The sequence below is a fragment of the Bradysia coprophila genome (genome assembly GCF_014529535.1).
Source record: "Bradysia coprophila strain Holo2 chromosome IV unlocalized genomic scaffold, BU_Bcop_v1 contig_106, whole genome shotgun sequence".
Lineage (NCBI taxonomy): Eukaryota > Metazoa > Arthropoda > Insecta > Diptera > Sciaridae > Bradysia > Bradysia coprophila.
In genome coordinates this window covers 3,844,192-3,858,959 of record NW_023503372.1, presented here as the reverse complement: position 1 = coordinate 3,858,959, position 14,768 = coordinate 3,844,192, and the positions used below count along the sequence as shown (strand labels likewise).

Below are 14,768 nucleotides of genomic sequence, written 5' to 3'. Positions count from 1 at the left end.
ACAAAAGACAACCCATACTTTTATTACATTTATGAGGATTTCCCTTTAGCTCGTAGCCTCGAAAATTATCCTGATTTTACTTTTTGTGCCGCAATGAGTTTTTAAACAAACAAAATTAGATTTTTTTTTTGTATTTTTACCATTGATCGATAAACGTTCATCATTGTTATACTTAAACTTTCATTAAATCATGTACGTCTCATCCTTCGCACTTTCATTTCAACGCTTTTCAAACTGTAAAAATCTACTTCGAAAGTATGTCGAAAATGTACTCCAAATATATTATCATTCGATGACGATCCTTTGGTTGAAACCGCCCGGAGTTTACTCATCCAAATTCCATTAAGGTTAGAATGATAACATTGACGGTACCTAGGGTTTGAAAATTTCATACCTTTTTAATATAAGGGCACAACTTTCTCTTCTTTTAGTGTTAACTTACCACCAAGCACCCTTACATACAATGGCACAATTAGATGTGTGGCCATCGTTCTGTTTGTCTTTTGTTGTGAACATAGCTCCATTGTGATACGTAAGAGAATCACTAATTTGTCCGTCACTAGTGAAATTTCCAATTTCGAGTTTGTAGTTTTCGTCCTCCGAACCAATGCGGAACGGAGAATATTTAGCAAAACCAAACTCGTTCTCTTCAAAGCCATTCACTTCAATTTTCAACTGATAATCGTTATTTTCAGTCAATTGGTGAATGAAATTATTTCCCAGCCAATGCTCACTACTAACGCTGCCGAATCCATTTCGATATTCCACCCAGTTTCTAAAAAAGTCCATCAATCCATCAAATCTGACTTGAATGAGAGTCCATCCACCGCCGTCCGTTTCCATGTCGCACCACACTTGAAACGGTCTAAATGACGATTTCGGTTTGATACGGTAAACGCCACTCAGTTTATATCCTTTTGTCAGTGCATCTTCACAATCATTAAAATGGATGAAAGGGCGCTCAGTTAGTCGTAATAGACTTTGTTGCACATTATCTTCAAACAAGCCATCACTTTTAAACTGACAAGAAAATTCCTTAGTAGATTGACCGACAACTAAGCCAACGATAAGTAGCACAACAATTAACTTTCTATTCATTTTGAGAACGTTAAAAAGTTCAAGTAAACTCCTGATAGTGCTTTTGCCTAATTCATCATCTGTGACATGATGTCTGTGAAGGGTTAATAAAATTACACAAAACAATCTATGAGTTCTATCAGTGTACCAGTAAGTACAAGAATAAGAAACTTCGCTGCAAAACAAACAGGCATCAGTGTTGCTCAATCATTTTTATTATTTACAGTTGATACAGATTTCGTAATGTTTATTTTTAAAATACCGACCGCACCAATAAAATACACAAACTTTGCGTACATTAGTCTCACTAAGCTCGCAAAATAAAGTGTTGTATCCGAGTTGTATGTGTACTGTCAACATGAAGTGGATTAAACGTTGAAGGTCAATGCGACAATTTTTTTGCTGGACAAGATAATATTAAGAAAACGAAAAGTCATCGTCAAATTAAATATTTAAGTAATGTTAGGGTTTCCATATGAAGGAAATGATGAGTTACTTAGAACTTGGAGACAGACATATTTATTTACAAGAATACCAAACGAAAATGGTGTCTGCTACAGTTTCGAACTTTGAGATGATATAATGACTTCTTGACTTGCATTTAATAATGATTAATGTTCAAAAATATCACATCTCGTCATCAGGCCATGGCGACAGTGGCAAGGAAATTCACAACTGCTCTTCATTAGTGGAAATATTTCCAGTTATGGATCAATAATCTAGTTTTGTTATTGGTGTGATGACTTCCAATCTAGGGATTGTGGTAAAACGATTGCGAAACCATTATCTTACCGTCCCCACATTTTTTTAAAATAAATAATCTGGCATTCCTAAGTGATTACAATTTTGCTAACCGAGAAAGACAAACCGAAATATTTCAATAATAATAAATTTTGACTATAAATGACCAGTCCTAATCTTAACCTCGGTACAGAAACATTAATCTAGTTCAGTTTAGAATTGCAAAAGTAAGCTGAGTAAAACTCTTTAGTTAGTGAAGCTGACTAAGCTTAACAAATAAAAATTTTCTTAATTCTCGGGTCAACTAGACGAAGAAAATGTTCCAAAGAAATATTTTACTTGGATTGATAACGCTAACAGTCGTTGCATCAACTTACAGTCTGGACATTAAAACAGTTTTGGAACAACCGTTGCTGGTACCCACTCCTAAGGTTGTGGCCACTTCATTGGTACTAACGTTCCCACCGGGTGATGAAGGAACACCGCCACATTTCCATCCAGGTCCAGTCGTCGGATATGTGATTAAGGGTTCATTTTTATTCCAGGTTTGCAACTAACTAGTGGTGTTTTCATTGACCTTTCAGAAACGGCTAGTCCTCTGTTATCAACAGTAAAATGGGCGAAAGTCTGTCGTGACTTATATAGACAAAGAGTTCAAGCAAATTAAGTAGTTTATGTATTTGAAGCATTCTGACGAGTGAGCAAAAAGCCCTGAGAGTAATAGTAGATTACGTCCTTGTTTGCAACTTTTTATTTTGCTAAAGTTGAATTTATAACTATATTTATGTGGTTCTACACACTGAGCCGCCGGGAAATGATCTTGCTTGCTTGCGGCCAGAAAACGACTCATTGCAGTCTCGCTCAAAACCTGTTTTTTGCGTTTTCTGGCCGTCAACAAAATCTATCTTGATATCTGCTGTGATTTTTTTTTTCAACGTATGTGATATACCCCTCGCCTTCGATTCCAAATACAAATTTCCCACACGCCTCAAAAAATTTTCCAGTAGTGTACCATTAATGCTTATGTCAATGAAGTAATTACTCATTTTCCGGGGGCAGTGAGAGATTTTGTATCACTATGTGACAAAACAAGACCCAAATTTACTGTTGATATCACTACACTCTTTCCGTTTTCAAAAAGGTTCAATCTTTCGTTATTATTACCACATCAATTTGTCATAACTTTTAATAGGTCGGTACTGAGTCACCTCGCATAATAAAAGCTGGAGAAGCGTTCTATGAAACAGATGGTATTACTCATGTATGGGGTGCTAACGCTTCCGATGATACACCTTGTGAAGTTGTAGTCACTTTATATGGTCGACCTGGAGAGCCAATATTAACACTGGTGGATGGTGTAGAACGTGCTAGCCGTGCAGAGGCTCTAGCTTTAGCGGCACCAAAAGTTTAAAAATTCGTCCAATTGTTGACTTTTTCTTAGTAATAATGAATTAAAATGAATATCAAAATGTGGCTGAGTTTGAAAATTACATTTATATGTCTCTGTGTGTTAAGACTAACATTATGCATCAGCTCGGAGAGGGAGTTTGGGTTTATCTTTGCTTCGACACATAAAAAATTATATGGACCTGTGTCCAAATGTTTATTTTCACGAGTTGGATTATGATCCTAGCCTTCGGCTCAGGCATGAGCGCCGACGGAGAAACCTCGGCGGCGGCTAGCCGAAAAAAAATTCTCGGCGGCGGCGAAAAAATCGGCTTGAGCCGGCTTAAAACGGCTCGGCCGGAGGTTCCTTTTAACTTTTTTTCAAAATAAAAACGTTTAGATAAATTCATGGAAAATGAACTAGTAAGCATGAAAATGAAATTGTACGGAAAGCGAAAATGTAGGTAGATTAGGTTGTTCAAAGTGCAAGTGTAACTGGTCTTGTTACAAGCAAGTCTCTAAGTCTAAGGTTCACTAACACGTCAAGTTTTATTGCCTCAAAACTTGAACTAAATGGAAAATCATGCTCCGGTACACTCATTTAACTCATTAAGAAAATGGTTTTCGAGAAGAAATCGAAAGCTCACGAAAATCAAGTAAAAATTGAAAAGAAAAAAAATCGAGAAAATTCGCAAGGATCGATAAAGTTTTCTCAAATTTGTGAATTAACTGATTGTGCGCCTTCGGCTCGTTCCGCAAAGGTCATACTTGCCAAAACAACAAACTTAGAAGCGAGGACGTAATATACCATTCTGGAAAATTCAAGAAAATTTTCAAAATTTTCTTAATTTTGAAAAAAAAAACATAGCTAACGCCGACCCGTACGAAACACCTATTCGTATCAAAAGCCTTTAATGTGAAACTCTTCATTTCTCTTACTTCATTTTCTTCTCTGCTGAAAAACTATTCTCCCTTTAAAATCACTTACATTATCCACTCTTTGCCTTGTTATCATATACAACTAAATTGCCGGAGGCAATATAGACAGCCCCGTACGAAGACAAATTTCATAAATTCCTATTTAAACAGCTATATACCGCTATATTTACCTATATTTCACTGTAAATAAACATTTCACAGATAAATATATGCTATTATATAGCTCTATATGCCTGTATATAGCCCAATATAGCTTTATATAGGTATATATAGATGTCCGTATATGGAATCCCTGAAACCCCACACACATAACAAATTATTTCCATGTTAACAGAAACTCTCTAAGTATCATTTTTCCCAAGATATTTCTATTTTACTAAAATCCAATATGGCCGCCGGCAGCCATTTTGTTAGGAGACCGGAAATAGTACCGACGCTTTACATTCGTTAATACCTTTCAAACAAAAAAAAATTCATGAAATTCGGTCAAAATTTACTCGAGATATTGTCAAAATACCCACGTTCACTGTACTTCCGAGTAGCCAGATAAGAGCTCACTCTAAGAGACCTAGCTCACGCTCCGGAGAACATAATTTCATAAATTTTTTTTCCCTGATTGGTACGGTCAATACCTATCTAATAAAGCTAAAACAGACGAAATATGTTCAAATGTGGCCGACCTACAAGCAAAAACTGCTTGCCGCCCTGTGCCTGTTCCACACCAAGGGGTCTAACTCACGAGTCGGTCATTTGATTTCCATAAACTTTTTTTTTGTCGATCGGTATTGTAAATACCTTTTATTTGACGTATTACTTACAAGTTTAACGTTTAAATGTCCGGAGATATCTTCGAAAAACCGTAAAGCACTTATTGGGCCACAGCTCGGGAGGGGTCGATCCAAAATCACTCATCTTCGAACTGTCTTTTGACATTACCAAACGGGAAAAAAAAGAATTTTCAAAATCGGATGCGTTTTACTCAAGTTATCGTGCAGACAGACAGACGGACAGACGGACATTTTTTTTTTCGCGGATTTGGCATCTCTAGACAACCACAATAGGTTTCCCCTTACTCAGGGAGTCCAATTCGACGTGTTACAAACGTATGCGTAAACCTATAAGACCCCAGTACTTCGTACGGGTCTAAAAATTCAAAATGTACTTGAGCTGCTTAGGAGCAACAGGAATCTCGGTTTTCAAAATTATTTCACCCATTCACCTTTCGAAATCTTTATTTCATTTTCCAGCCGTTTCAAGCCGGCTTGAGCCGTGTTTTTGGCACCGGCTCGGCTGCGGCGCGGCTTGCTCAAAAATGGCCGGCGGCGGCTTAATCGGCGGCTTATTTTCGGCGGCGCTCATGCCTGCTTCGGCTGATCACAATTACCAACTCGTCAAAATAAACATTTGGGCATAATTTTTATTAAATCAAAGGTTGCACGTGGAACATGAAACAGAAAATTCCAAAAGTTAAAACAATTATCACAAGGTTGAGGCCATCTAGCCAAGTCACAACATGTTCACTGAGTTCTTAAAAGTCAGTCATAGCGCCACGGTATTTGAAGATAGGACAGTCAGTAGGGACAGCCAGTTTTGTTCGGATGTGATCAGATGTAAATCGGATGTAGTAAATCTCGGCTGAAATGTGATTGCCCTTTCATGTATTTCGGATTTTGTATGGATATGTATGGTATGGTAGAGATTTTGTGATGTCAGTAGATATTTGTGTCATCTTTCTGATGTTTGGTGACATGATGTTGCTGGGAGCTGGTAGCTATCTGCGCAACGTAACATTTGGAAAAATAGGGAAACTTCCTGTTTTCTCTCTATCTGTCAATATAAGATAATTGAAAAACGGATGGGAAAAACGTGAAGTCGCTTCATTCTTTGTTGAGTTTTAATGACGGGCAGGTGTTGGTTAAACTGGTTGAAAAAAACCAATTCCATTTCAACACTTTTTATACTACAACACTACAGACCAATTATACTATAGTCGATGTCTTCCTAACGTACTTCAGTACTTCACACCAAGCAAAAACTGCGAAAAATCTAATAATAATTCCTCATAAATGACAAAACCGAGCCGTATCGTCCCGATTTGATTGGATATCGTCAATAATTCCTATAGGGATTAAATAGCAGTTCTACTATCGAATCTATTAATTCATCTGATCTAATTATTTTCGACCAATTAATTTCAAATCTTTTAATTCATTTCTTTGGACATGTTTTTGGGTTTAGGGCCGCACTAGAAAGAGCTTGTCGTTTATTTTTGAAGTTGTTATGAAAATTAAGGTGAAGGCCTCAGTAGGAAAATTTCGATTGGAAATCGAAAAAAGTTAACAGAAAGGTTCTTTGAATCGTTAAAATTGCGTATTGAAGCTACGCAGACTAACTTTTCCTTTTCTGTATAATATTTTTTAGTACAATAAATAAAAATCATCTGCTATATTACTTCCTAAAGTTCCAAGAATACATTCCGCATTGCCTCTTTGTATAGCAATAGAAATTTTCTGCAACAGATAATCTTTGGAACGTGGCTCCCCTGATGCTCTCTTCATTAATGATCCCAACTTGTCAATAAATTTCTTTGTTTCTGGTCCCATGCAACCTAATGATTCAAAGGCAAGGGGGTCAGTAAATAGTTTTCTTTAAGACGCATATAATGATTATGCTTAAATCTCCCCGCTTTATCTGCAATAGACCCTGCTTTCTTAGAGGATTCACCGATGTATGAAGGAGCCAAAGTATCACGTATTGTTACATCCCATATAAGTGAGTTAATTTTTTTTATCGTGCTTTATGTAATTAGAAGTAGGAAACTGTAACCTCTATTTTTTTCTTGAAATAAATGGAATAAAAAAAAGGTCTCAGTGGAAACATTTCGATTTGAAATCGAAAAAAATCAAGAAAAAGGTGTCAGTAGGAAAACTTCGATTTGAAATCGAAAAAAATTAAGAGAAAGGCCTCAATTTCGATTGGAAATCGAAAAAAATTAACAGAAAGGTCTCAGTGGAAACATTTCGATTGGAAATCGAAAAAAGTTAACAGAAAGGCCTCAGTGGAAACATTTCGATTGGAAATCGAAAAAAATTGAGAGAAAGGTTTCAGTAGGAATATTTCGATTAGAAATCGAAAAAAAAAATTAACGGAAAGCCCTGTCCTAATCAAAATTTATATACTTTCACTAGCGAGCGAAGTGAGCGAAATTTTGTAAATAAATTTTTCGTTAGTTGTACATTTTTATATTCCTCTCGAAAATTTTCCCCTGAGCTATTTCCCCAATCTTTTTTTTTTCTTTTACCAAATCTCTGCTCCATAGGCAAATATCCCAATTGTCATACGAATCGAGGGCCTAATTGGAAAAAATCGCCCGAACGGAAGGGGCTTTTGACTTTTTCCCCTAAGGGCTTTTTTGAGCCAGTCCGGGCCTGGATGAGTCGATTAAAAAACACGCTTATTTTTCTTTTAAATTGTACCAATAAAATAATTGACAATAGAATATGGTAATTTACCATTGGTAAATTTGCATGTAATTAGTCAAGACTGTTAATGCATATAAATTAGGTGTAACAATAAATAATGATTAAACTTTAATAATAGAGTTAGTTTTGCAGTTGGTATCGGTACTAGCCTTTCGATAACGACTTGTTTGGTTTGTGTCAATTTGAATTTTTTCATTAATTTCAACATTGCAAGCTTACGTGTAAGAATCACTTTCTTTTCACTCAATACATCTATTAGCGCAGGGTAAGTTGTGTTTGTTGCACGTGATACTTACTTTGGTAGAAGACACTTTACACCACCGTTCTGAATGTGATCACAGTAACTGTGATGATAATAGTTGTTTTCCTTTTAGCCTTTTAGCATAAATAAGGAACAACGTTTTTCCTAAATAATGTGGGAAATAAGCGACGAAGTCGCGATATTTTAACCCTAATTAGGAAAATTGCTTTATACACTAGGGTGTGTCGATTTCAATTATTTTTTTTAGTCATTCCGGGTTCCGCCCTACCGCGATTCACCCTCGCACTAGCAATAATAATCAGCAAAAATTTTTTTTTCCTAAGTCAATATAAGCTTGCACCGTCACTTTTTCAAAAATTTTCGAGCTACACGAGATAGCTGGATTATGGGTCCGAACCAAAAAAATCTACAGATGCTTTTGCAAAGTTTTCACTCTGTACGGCATCTAGAGGGTCTACTAGAAAATACAAAAATTAAAAAAAGTTAAAAAAATGTTTTGCCGTCATTTTGGTATAGCATCAAGTTTCACCGAGGTGGAATTTTCAAGAATTTTGTAAGTGGAAAAGTCATCTCTTCTGGGTGAATTTTTTTCAAGCTATTGTTGTGATAGCTCATTTTGTAGGTATTTCAATAGCGCATCCAGCAAACATACAGTTTAGATAGATAAATTTAAATATTTTTTGGTTTCGCTGTTGGAAGGCCCAAAAATTGGGCATTTCTTCGAGTATGGAGACAATTAACATTTTAAATACAGCAAGTAAATGAAAAATTTTGACAGAAATTCAAATATTATTCATGAATAACACATTTAAAAGCTGAAAATAGTAAGATTTCGTTTTTTAAGAGAAGCCAATTTGTTATGTTTTCGAAAATACCCAAAGAAATGCCCCATTTTTGGGCCTTCCAACAGTGAAACCAAAAAATATTTAAATTTATCTATCTAAACTGTATGTTTGCTGGATGCGCTATTGAAATACCTACAAAATGAGCTATCACAACAATAGCTTGAAAAAAATTCACCCAGAAGAGATGACTTTTCCACTTACAAAATTCTTGAAAATTCCACCTCGGTGAAACTTGATGCTATACCAAAATGACGGTAAAACATTTTTTTAACTTTTTTTAATTTTTGTATGTTCTAGTAGACCCTCTAGATGCCGTACAGAGTGAAAACTTTGCAAAAGCATCTGTAGATTTTTTTTGGTTCGGACCCATAATCCAGCTATCTCGTGTAGCTCGAAAATTTTTGAAAAAGTGACGGTGCAAGCTTATATTGACTTAGGAAAAAAAAAATTTTGCTGATTATTATTGCTAGTGCGAGGGTGAATCGCGGTAGGGCGGAACCCGGAATGACTAAAAAAAATAATTGAAATCGACACACCCTATTATACACCTCAGTGTGCGTCTTGGAAAATATTCAATACATTATGGTGTTGTGCCAAATTTTGTTTTGTTAAATTTTTGCCTTTGGCGCGGGATACAACCTTCATCCTCTAAGATAAACCAATTTTTTCGCAGATACGTAATAATTATACCAATCTCATTACTAACTGTGATGGTAAAGTCAACGTACGTATATATTCTCGTTTGAAAGTTATTCAAATCGTTCCCGCTGCACATCACCTCGTTTTACAAACATTCACACTCATTCACATATCCAAATTCGTGCAATAATGACTCACTTCCTTGACCAAATATGTAACATACTATTACGGTTCATACAAAAACTGCAATACCGAGCGTGCCAATAATAAAAAAAAAAATCTCCGTACATTGGTATCCCAATGTAATTCTGTCAATATAAACATTCAAGTGAAGTGGATTAAAGGTTGAAGGCCAATTATGACTTGTTTTGTAGAACAAGAAGATAGCACAAGAAAACGAAACGTTTGAATTACATTTTTCGGCGACATTAGGGTTTCGAAATGAAGGAAATAACGAGTGTATAATATGCATACAGAGGAGGTAATCATACACTCGTACGGTACACATAACTTTGGGGAGAGAACTTCTTCTTCCAACGAAAGTTTTCAAAATTACGAAACCTTTACATTTTACTGGACTGACCTCGCACTTTTTTGGACATGTTGATCTGGCAATCCTAAACGGTTACTATTTTGTTTACCGAGAAAGACGAACCGACGATATTTCAATAAAAACTATAAATGACCAGTCTCAATCTTAACTTTAGTGAAGGAACATAAGTCTATTCAGAGTAGAATTTCAAGTAAGTAGAGTAGAATTTTAAGGCGCTCAACTGCACAACAACAAATCGTTGATGGTGTGACTACAGAGTGATGCTAATACAACATATTAGCAACTCTCTGTGTGACTATCCGTTCGACTAAGATTTTGATTTAGTCTCAGGAATCTTTCTGCTGAGGATGATTGTAATGATTATGCAATCGAAATATATATACAGAAAATTTTTTAGTGAATTGTTTTGTTTCATTTCACTCAAAAAGTGAGTTCAAGAAACGGTGGAAGAAACTCGAAAAAGACATATAAGATTTTCAAATTGAGATTTCTACTTATACAATTCCCCAACTCTAAAGTCCGCTTGTAGCATTGAAATTGCGCTTTAACGTTCCCCTAGCATGTAAATTTCAAAATTTTAATACAAATTGTATTCAGCTGTGAGGTGAGGATCGACTACACGACAACAAAATGCCACAAAAAAATGTTTTACTAGGATTGATCGCGTTGGCAGTCGCATCATCTGTTTACGGTGAGGACATTAAAAAAGTTTTGGAACAGCCTTTGGTAATACCTGCTCCTAATGTTGTTGTAACTTCAATGGTTATAACGTTTCCACCAGGAGATGAAGGATCAGCGCCCCATTATCACTCAGGCCCAGTAGTGGGACATGTGTTGAAGGGTTCATTTTTATTCCAGGTTTGTGTTTTTGGTCTATTTCTGACCATTGTTTGTTTTATCAAATCGTACAATAGGTTGGAGATGAGTCACCTCGCATAATACCAGCTGGAGAATCGTTCTATGAAGTAGACCGAATTACGCACGTGTGGTTCGCCAACGCTTCCGACAATTCGACCTGTGAAATTCTAGGTACGATACTTGGTCGACCTGGAAAACCAATAATAACATTTGTGGATGGTGTAAACCGACCTAGCCGTGCCGAAGCTATCGAACTTGCGCGAGCTGCATCAAAGGTTAATCCGTCCGATTGTCCAGCGTCGTAATATCTTCACCGAGGGTCAGTCGCTTGACTTCAAATTTCAAATGTGAATGAGATATGTTTCATTCGATTAATATACATGTGCATCCGAAGTCTCACATAGTTTGCTGTTTTCATTACTAGGCCCCACCTCTTGGGTGGGTCAGGTCCCTTGACTGGCTTTTTTCTATAATTCCAGTCTTAGTTTTCTAACCATTTTTAAATGAGATCACAAAATTAAAGTCACATGAAAAGGTGATGTCTCTTTTATTCAGAAAACAGCAGTCATCACATGCTTCATTTTACTCATATTTATTTAATTTCCTGAAGAAACAAAACGAGCTATGAGTTGAAGGTCCAGCGAGCGATGTCTTACTCCTAATATGAGAGTCTCCTATATAGTCTACTAAAAGCGCTGAACAGGTGGCGCATTTCTTGCCTACCTCTTAAAAAAAAACTCATGTGAATTACGGCCCTCGCTTCACTCTGGCAAAATTCACACTCGTGCAAACACTTTAGGAACGAAAAAATTTCTTTTAAGAACACGATTTCACGCAAAAATTGTCGTATATCGATTACCAGTCCAATAAAGTCAAAGGTTCGAATTTAACCACACGAATTACGATACTGGTCGAAAACACTTAATATTTTCAAATCTGCGATTTTTGAAGCCTCCGAGAATTACTCAAGTTACCGAGTTATCAAGCAAGCAAGATTGTTCTAGACTTCTAGATTGTTCGACCAGAAATCCAGATTCACTTACTCGTAGAATAAATTTTTTTTCTGGAAATCCGTTGCAAAAATGTCGTGGTAACAAGTTGTGTTTACAATTATACTCCAACCTCACTACTCCAATATTACTCTTTTTCGAACTTAAAATCGGGTAAAAATTACTTAAGTTATCACGATAACAAGGAAAAGCGTCTGAGTATAATTTCTCCCATATCTTGTAACAACGATCACAAAATTATATTTACATGAAAGATCAATGTCTCATTTATTTAGAAAACAAGCAGCCATCACATCCTTCATTTTACTCAAATTTAATATAATTTTCTGCAGAAACAAAAAGAGCTATGAGTTGCTGGCCCAGCGAGCGATGTTTTGCTATTTTGCTCTATTACGAGTCTTTTTTATTGTCTCCTAAAAAGCGCTATGAGTGTCAAATATCAGAAAACATACAAAACATACGCTCTGAGTGGAAGATCCAGCGAGGTACGTTTAACACCTAATATGAGTCTCCTATATAGTCTACTAAAAGCGCTGAAAAGGTGGCGTATTTCCTGCCTACCTCTTGAAAAAATATAACTCGTGTGAATTACGGCCCTCGCTTCGCTCTGGCCGCAAAGTTCACACTCGTTCAAACATTTTACGAACGAAAAAAATTCTTTTAAGAATACAGATTTCACGTAAAAATTGTCGTATGTCCTAGATTACTAGTCCAATTAAATTCCAATGTTCGAGTTTAACCACATGAATTACGCTACTGGTCGAAATTGATTTTTGATACCTCTTGAATTACTCGAGCTATCGGTTTCTCAAGCAAGCAAGCAAAAACTCTTTTGGGAAGTACTTCATAATTGTTAGACCAGAAATCCAGAATTTCACAACTCGTCAAATAAGAAATTTTTCTGGAAATCCGTTGCAAAAATGTTGTTGTATAACAAGTTATGTTTACAATTACTCCAAACTCACTACTCCAATATCATTCTCTGTCAATTAAAACAAAAAATTTGAAAATCTGGTAAAAATTACTCAAGTTATCGCGCGGTAACAAGAGAAAGCGTCTGTGTAGAATTTCTCCCATCTCGTTGTTCGAACATTATCCATCTGCAAACTCAGCCTCAAGAGTTTCAATCTTCGTCGATTAAGACAAAATCTTTGAAAATCGGATAAGAATTATGGAAGCTATCGCGGTAACAAGTAAAAAAATCTCTTGAGAATTACTCCCATCTCTTTACTCCAATATTGCCCATCTACGAACTTAACCTCATGATTTTCATTCTCTGTCGATTAAAACCAAAATTTTGAAAATCGGTAAAGAATTACTCGAGCTATCGAGTCCACAAGGAAAAGCGTCTGTGTAGAATTTCTCCCATCTTGTTGTTCTAACATTATCCATCTGCAAACTCAACCTCAAGAATTTCAATCTTCGTCGAATAACACAAAAAAATTTTAAAATCTGATAAGAATTAGGGAAGTTATCGCGGTAACAAGGAATAAAATTCTCTTGAGAATTACTCCCATCTCATTATCCCAATATTGCCCATCTACGAACTTAACCTCATGATTTTCATTCTCCGTCGATTAGAACCAAAATTTTGAAAATCGGTAAAGAATTACTCGAGTTATCGAGTCCACAAGTGTACGGACGTTTTCTGTATTTAACGTTTTTTTGCCAATGTAGAACATTTTCAAAATATCAAAGTGAACTTAGCGTTACGGACATTTAAGGGTATTTTCTTTCATAAGACCCTGACTTTCAGTCAAGGGAACAATTTCAGTTTTCTTTTTATTTGACGGAGAGAGGTCAGGATGTTTGTTCCTATGTTTGCCACCCAGACGCTGATTAAGCATATTGCCTACTTGTTTTAAAGACCACGGGGAAAATCGAGATCCAAATTCCTTTGCTTCGTTACCTTAGTTAAGATCGCAGGGCTTACTATTCGGAACTTTAATTCTCAAGAGTCAATCTCATCCAGGCCTCTCACACCTCCTTATTTCCTTATTTTTCCTTTTTTTTATAAAAAACCTCCTTATTCCTCCTTATTTTATTAAAAAATCCTTACTTTCCTTATTTTTCGCAAATTTCATCGACGGAATCAAAATTAAGAAAAGAAAAATTCGCTGCGTGGCAAATATAACAATTTTGATTATTTAGCACAAAGAACTCTAATAAAAAGGTAGCTCAACACCAGTTCCAGTTCCAGCATGACAGGTTTAACATATATTTTTGTTGTTCCATGCCGCCTCTCGGCTCGAGAATCTCGAGTAGAACTATTTGATTTAACATGTAAATCCCCCATAACATTGTCTCAGACATACGTCCTTATTACAAACCATTGAAGGTTTTAGCCTTATTTACATTTACTTCTTTCAAATTTATACTTTTATACTTTCACCAATTTATTATTTTTTCGAAATTCGAACGGGATAACAAACAACAGCTTTTGCAGTTAACGAGATCAAAATCTAATCCAGCAAAATTTTAAACTTGAGGGTGGGGTCAAGTAACTGTGGATTTACATAGCAACGTAAAAGTGACAGATGCAAAAATTTTCTCATACGGCAACTCGAAATTTCATTCATAATTTTAATTTTATGAATGAAATTTCGGGTTGCAGTATTTAAAAAACATTGCATCTGTCACTTTTACGTTGCTATGTAAATCCACGGTAAGAATTCACGCCGTAAGTACGTCTTAAATTTCAAAAATTTTGTCGCATCGAAACTGATTGAAAACTGCCACCCTACATCAACGATAAGTACGTCAAAATAAACAGTGATGCGTTTTATTTTGAATTTTGAAGCGCACTTACAGTGATAATTGGTAAAGCTAAGCTTTGCTAAGAATCTAATTCAAACCTTAAACGCGCCCAAAATATTCAAATTTTCATCGTGATAAAAGTGAATTTTACGATACAACTTTACAAAAACGATACGTCAAAATAAACAATAATTCGTTTTATTTTAAAGTTGAGGCGGA

The 14,768-nt window shown here is 35.8% G+C and overlaps 3 protein-coding genes across 3 annotated transcripts; 2 read left to right on the top strand and 1 right to left on the bottom strand.

Moving 5' to 3' along the window:
- Positions 1–135: 135 nt before the first annotated feature.
- Positions 136–1,419, bottom strand: LOC119071002 (ficolin-2-like). The gene is made up of 3 exons (XM_037175600.1): positions 1,158–1,419; positions 443–1,105; positions 136–372 (listed from the first exon to the last, which is right to left on the bottom strand). Exons 2-3 carry the CDS (start codon positions 1,096–1,098, stop codon positions 189–191), a joined length of 840 nt encoding a protein of 279 aa, XP_037031495.1. The 5' UTR covers positions 1,099–1,105; positions 1,158–1,419; the 3' UTR covers positions 136–188.
- A 707-nt stretch (positions 1,420–2,126) lies between these two features.
- On the top strand, positions 2,127–3,285 carry LOC119071017. Its single transcript, XM_037175616.1, has 2 exons — positions 2,127–2,363; positions 3,011–3,285. The coding sequence occupies exons 1-2, from the start codon at positions 2,136–2,138 to the stop codon at positions 3,227–3,229; spliced, it is 447 nt and encodes a 148-aa protein (XP_037031511.1). The 5' UTR covers positions 2,127–2,135; the 3' UTR covers positions 3,230–3,285.
- A 6,780-nt stretch (positions 3,286–10,065) lies between these two features.
- Positions 10,066–11,183, top strand: LOC119071015. Its single transcript, XM_037175613.1, has 3 exons — positions 10,066–10,114; positions 10,532–10,782; positions 10,839–11,183. The coding sequence occupies exons 2-3, from the start codon at positions 10,555–10,557 to the stop codon at positions 11,085–11,087; spliced, it is 477 nt and encodes a 158-aa protein (XP_037031508.1). The 5' UTR covers positions 10,066–10,114; positions 10,532–10,554; the 3' UTR covers positions 11,088–11,183.
- The last annotated feature ends 3,585 nt before the right edge of the window (positions 11,184–14,768 follow it).

Excerpts from the sequence above, each read along its gene's own strand:
- LOC119071002 (XM_037175600.1), bottom strand. The coding sequence starts at position 1,098 with ATGAATAGAAAGTTAATTGTTGTGCTACTTATCGTTGGCTTAGTTGTC. Across the intron at positions 373-442 it reads GTATGTAAGGGTGCTTGGTG|GTACCGTCAATGTTATCATT; the intron begins GTAAGTTAACAC and ends TTCAAACCCTAG.
- LOC119071017 (XM_037175616.1), top strand. The coding sequence starts at position 2,136 with ATGTTCCAAAGAAATATTTTACTTGGATTGATAACGCTAACAGTCGTT. Across the intron at positions 2,364-3,010 it reads AGGGTTCATTTTTATTCCAG|GTCGGTACTGAGTCACCTCG; the intron begins GTTTGCAACTAA and ends AACTTTTAATAG.
- LOC119071015 (XM_037175613.1), top strand. The coding sequence starts at position 10,555 with ATGCCACAAAAAAATGTTTTACTAGGATTGATCGCGTTGGCAGTCGCA. Across the intron at positions 10,783-10,838 it reads AGGGTTCATTTTTATTCCAG|GTTGGAGATGAGTCACCTCG; the intron begins GTTTGTGTTTTT and ends ATCGTACAATAG.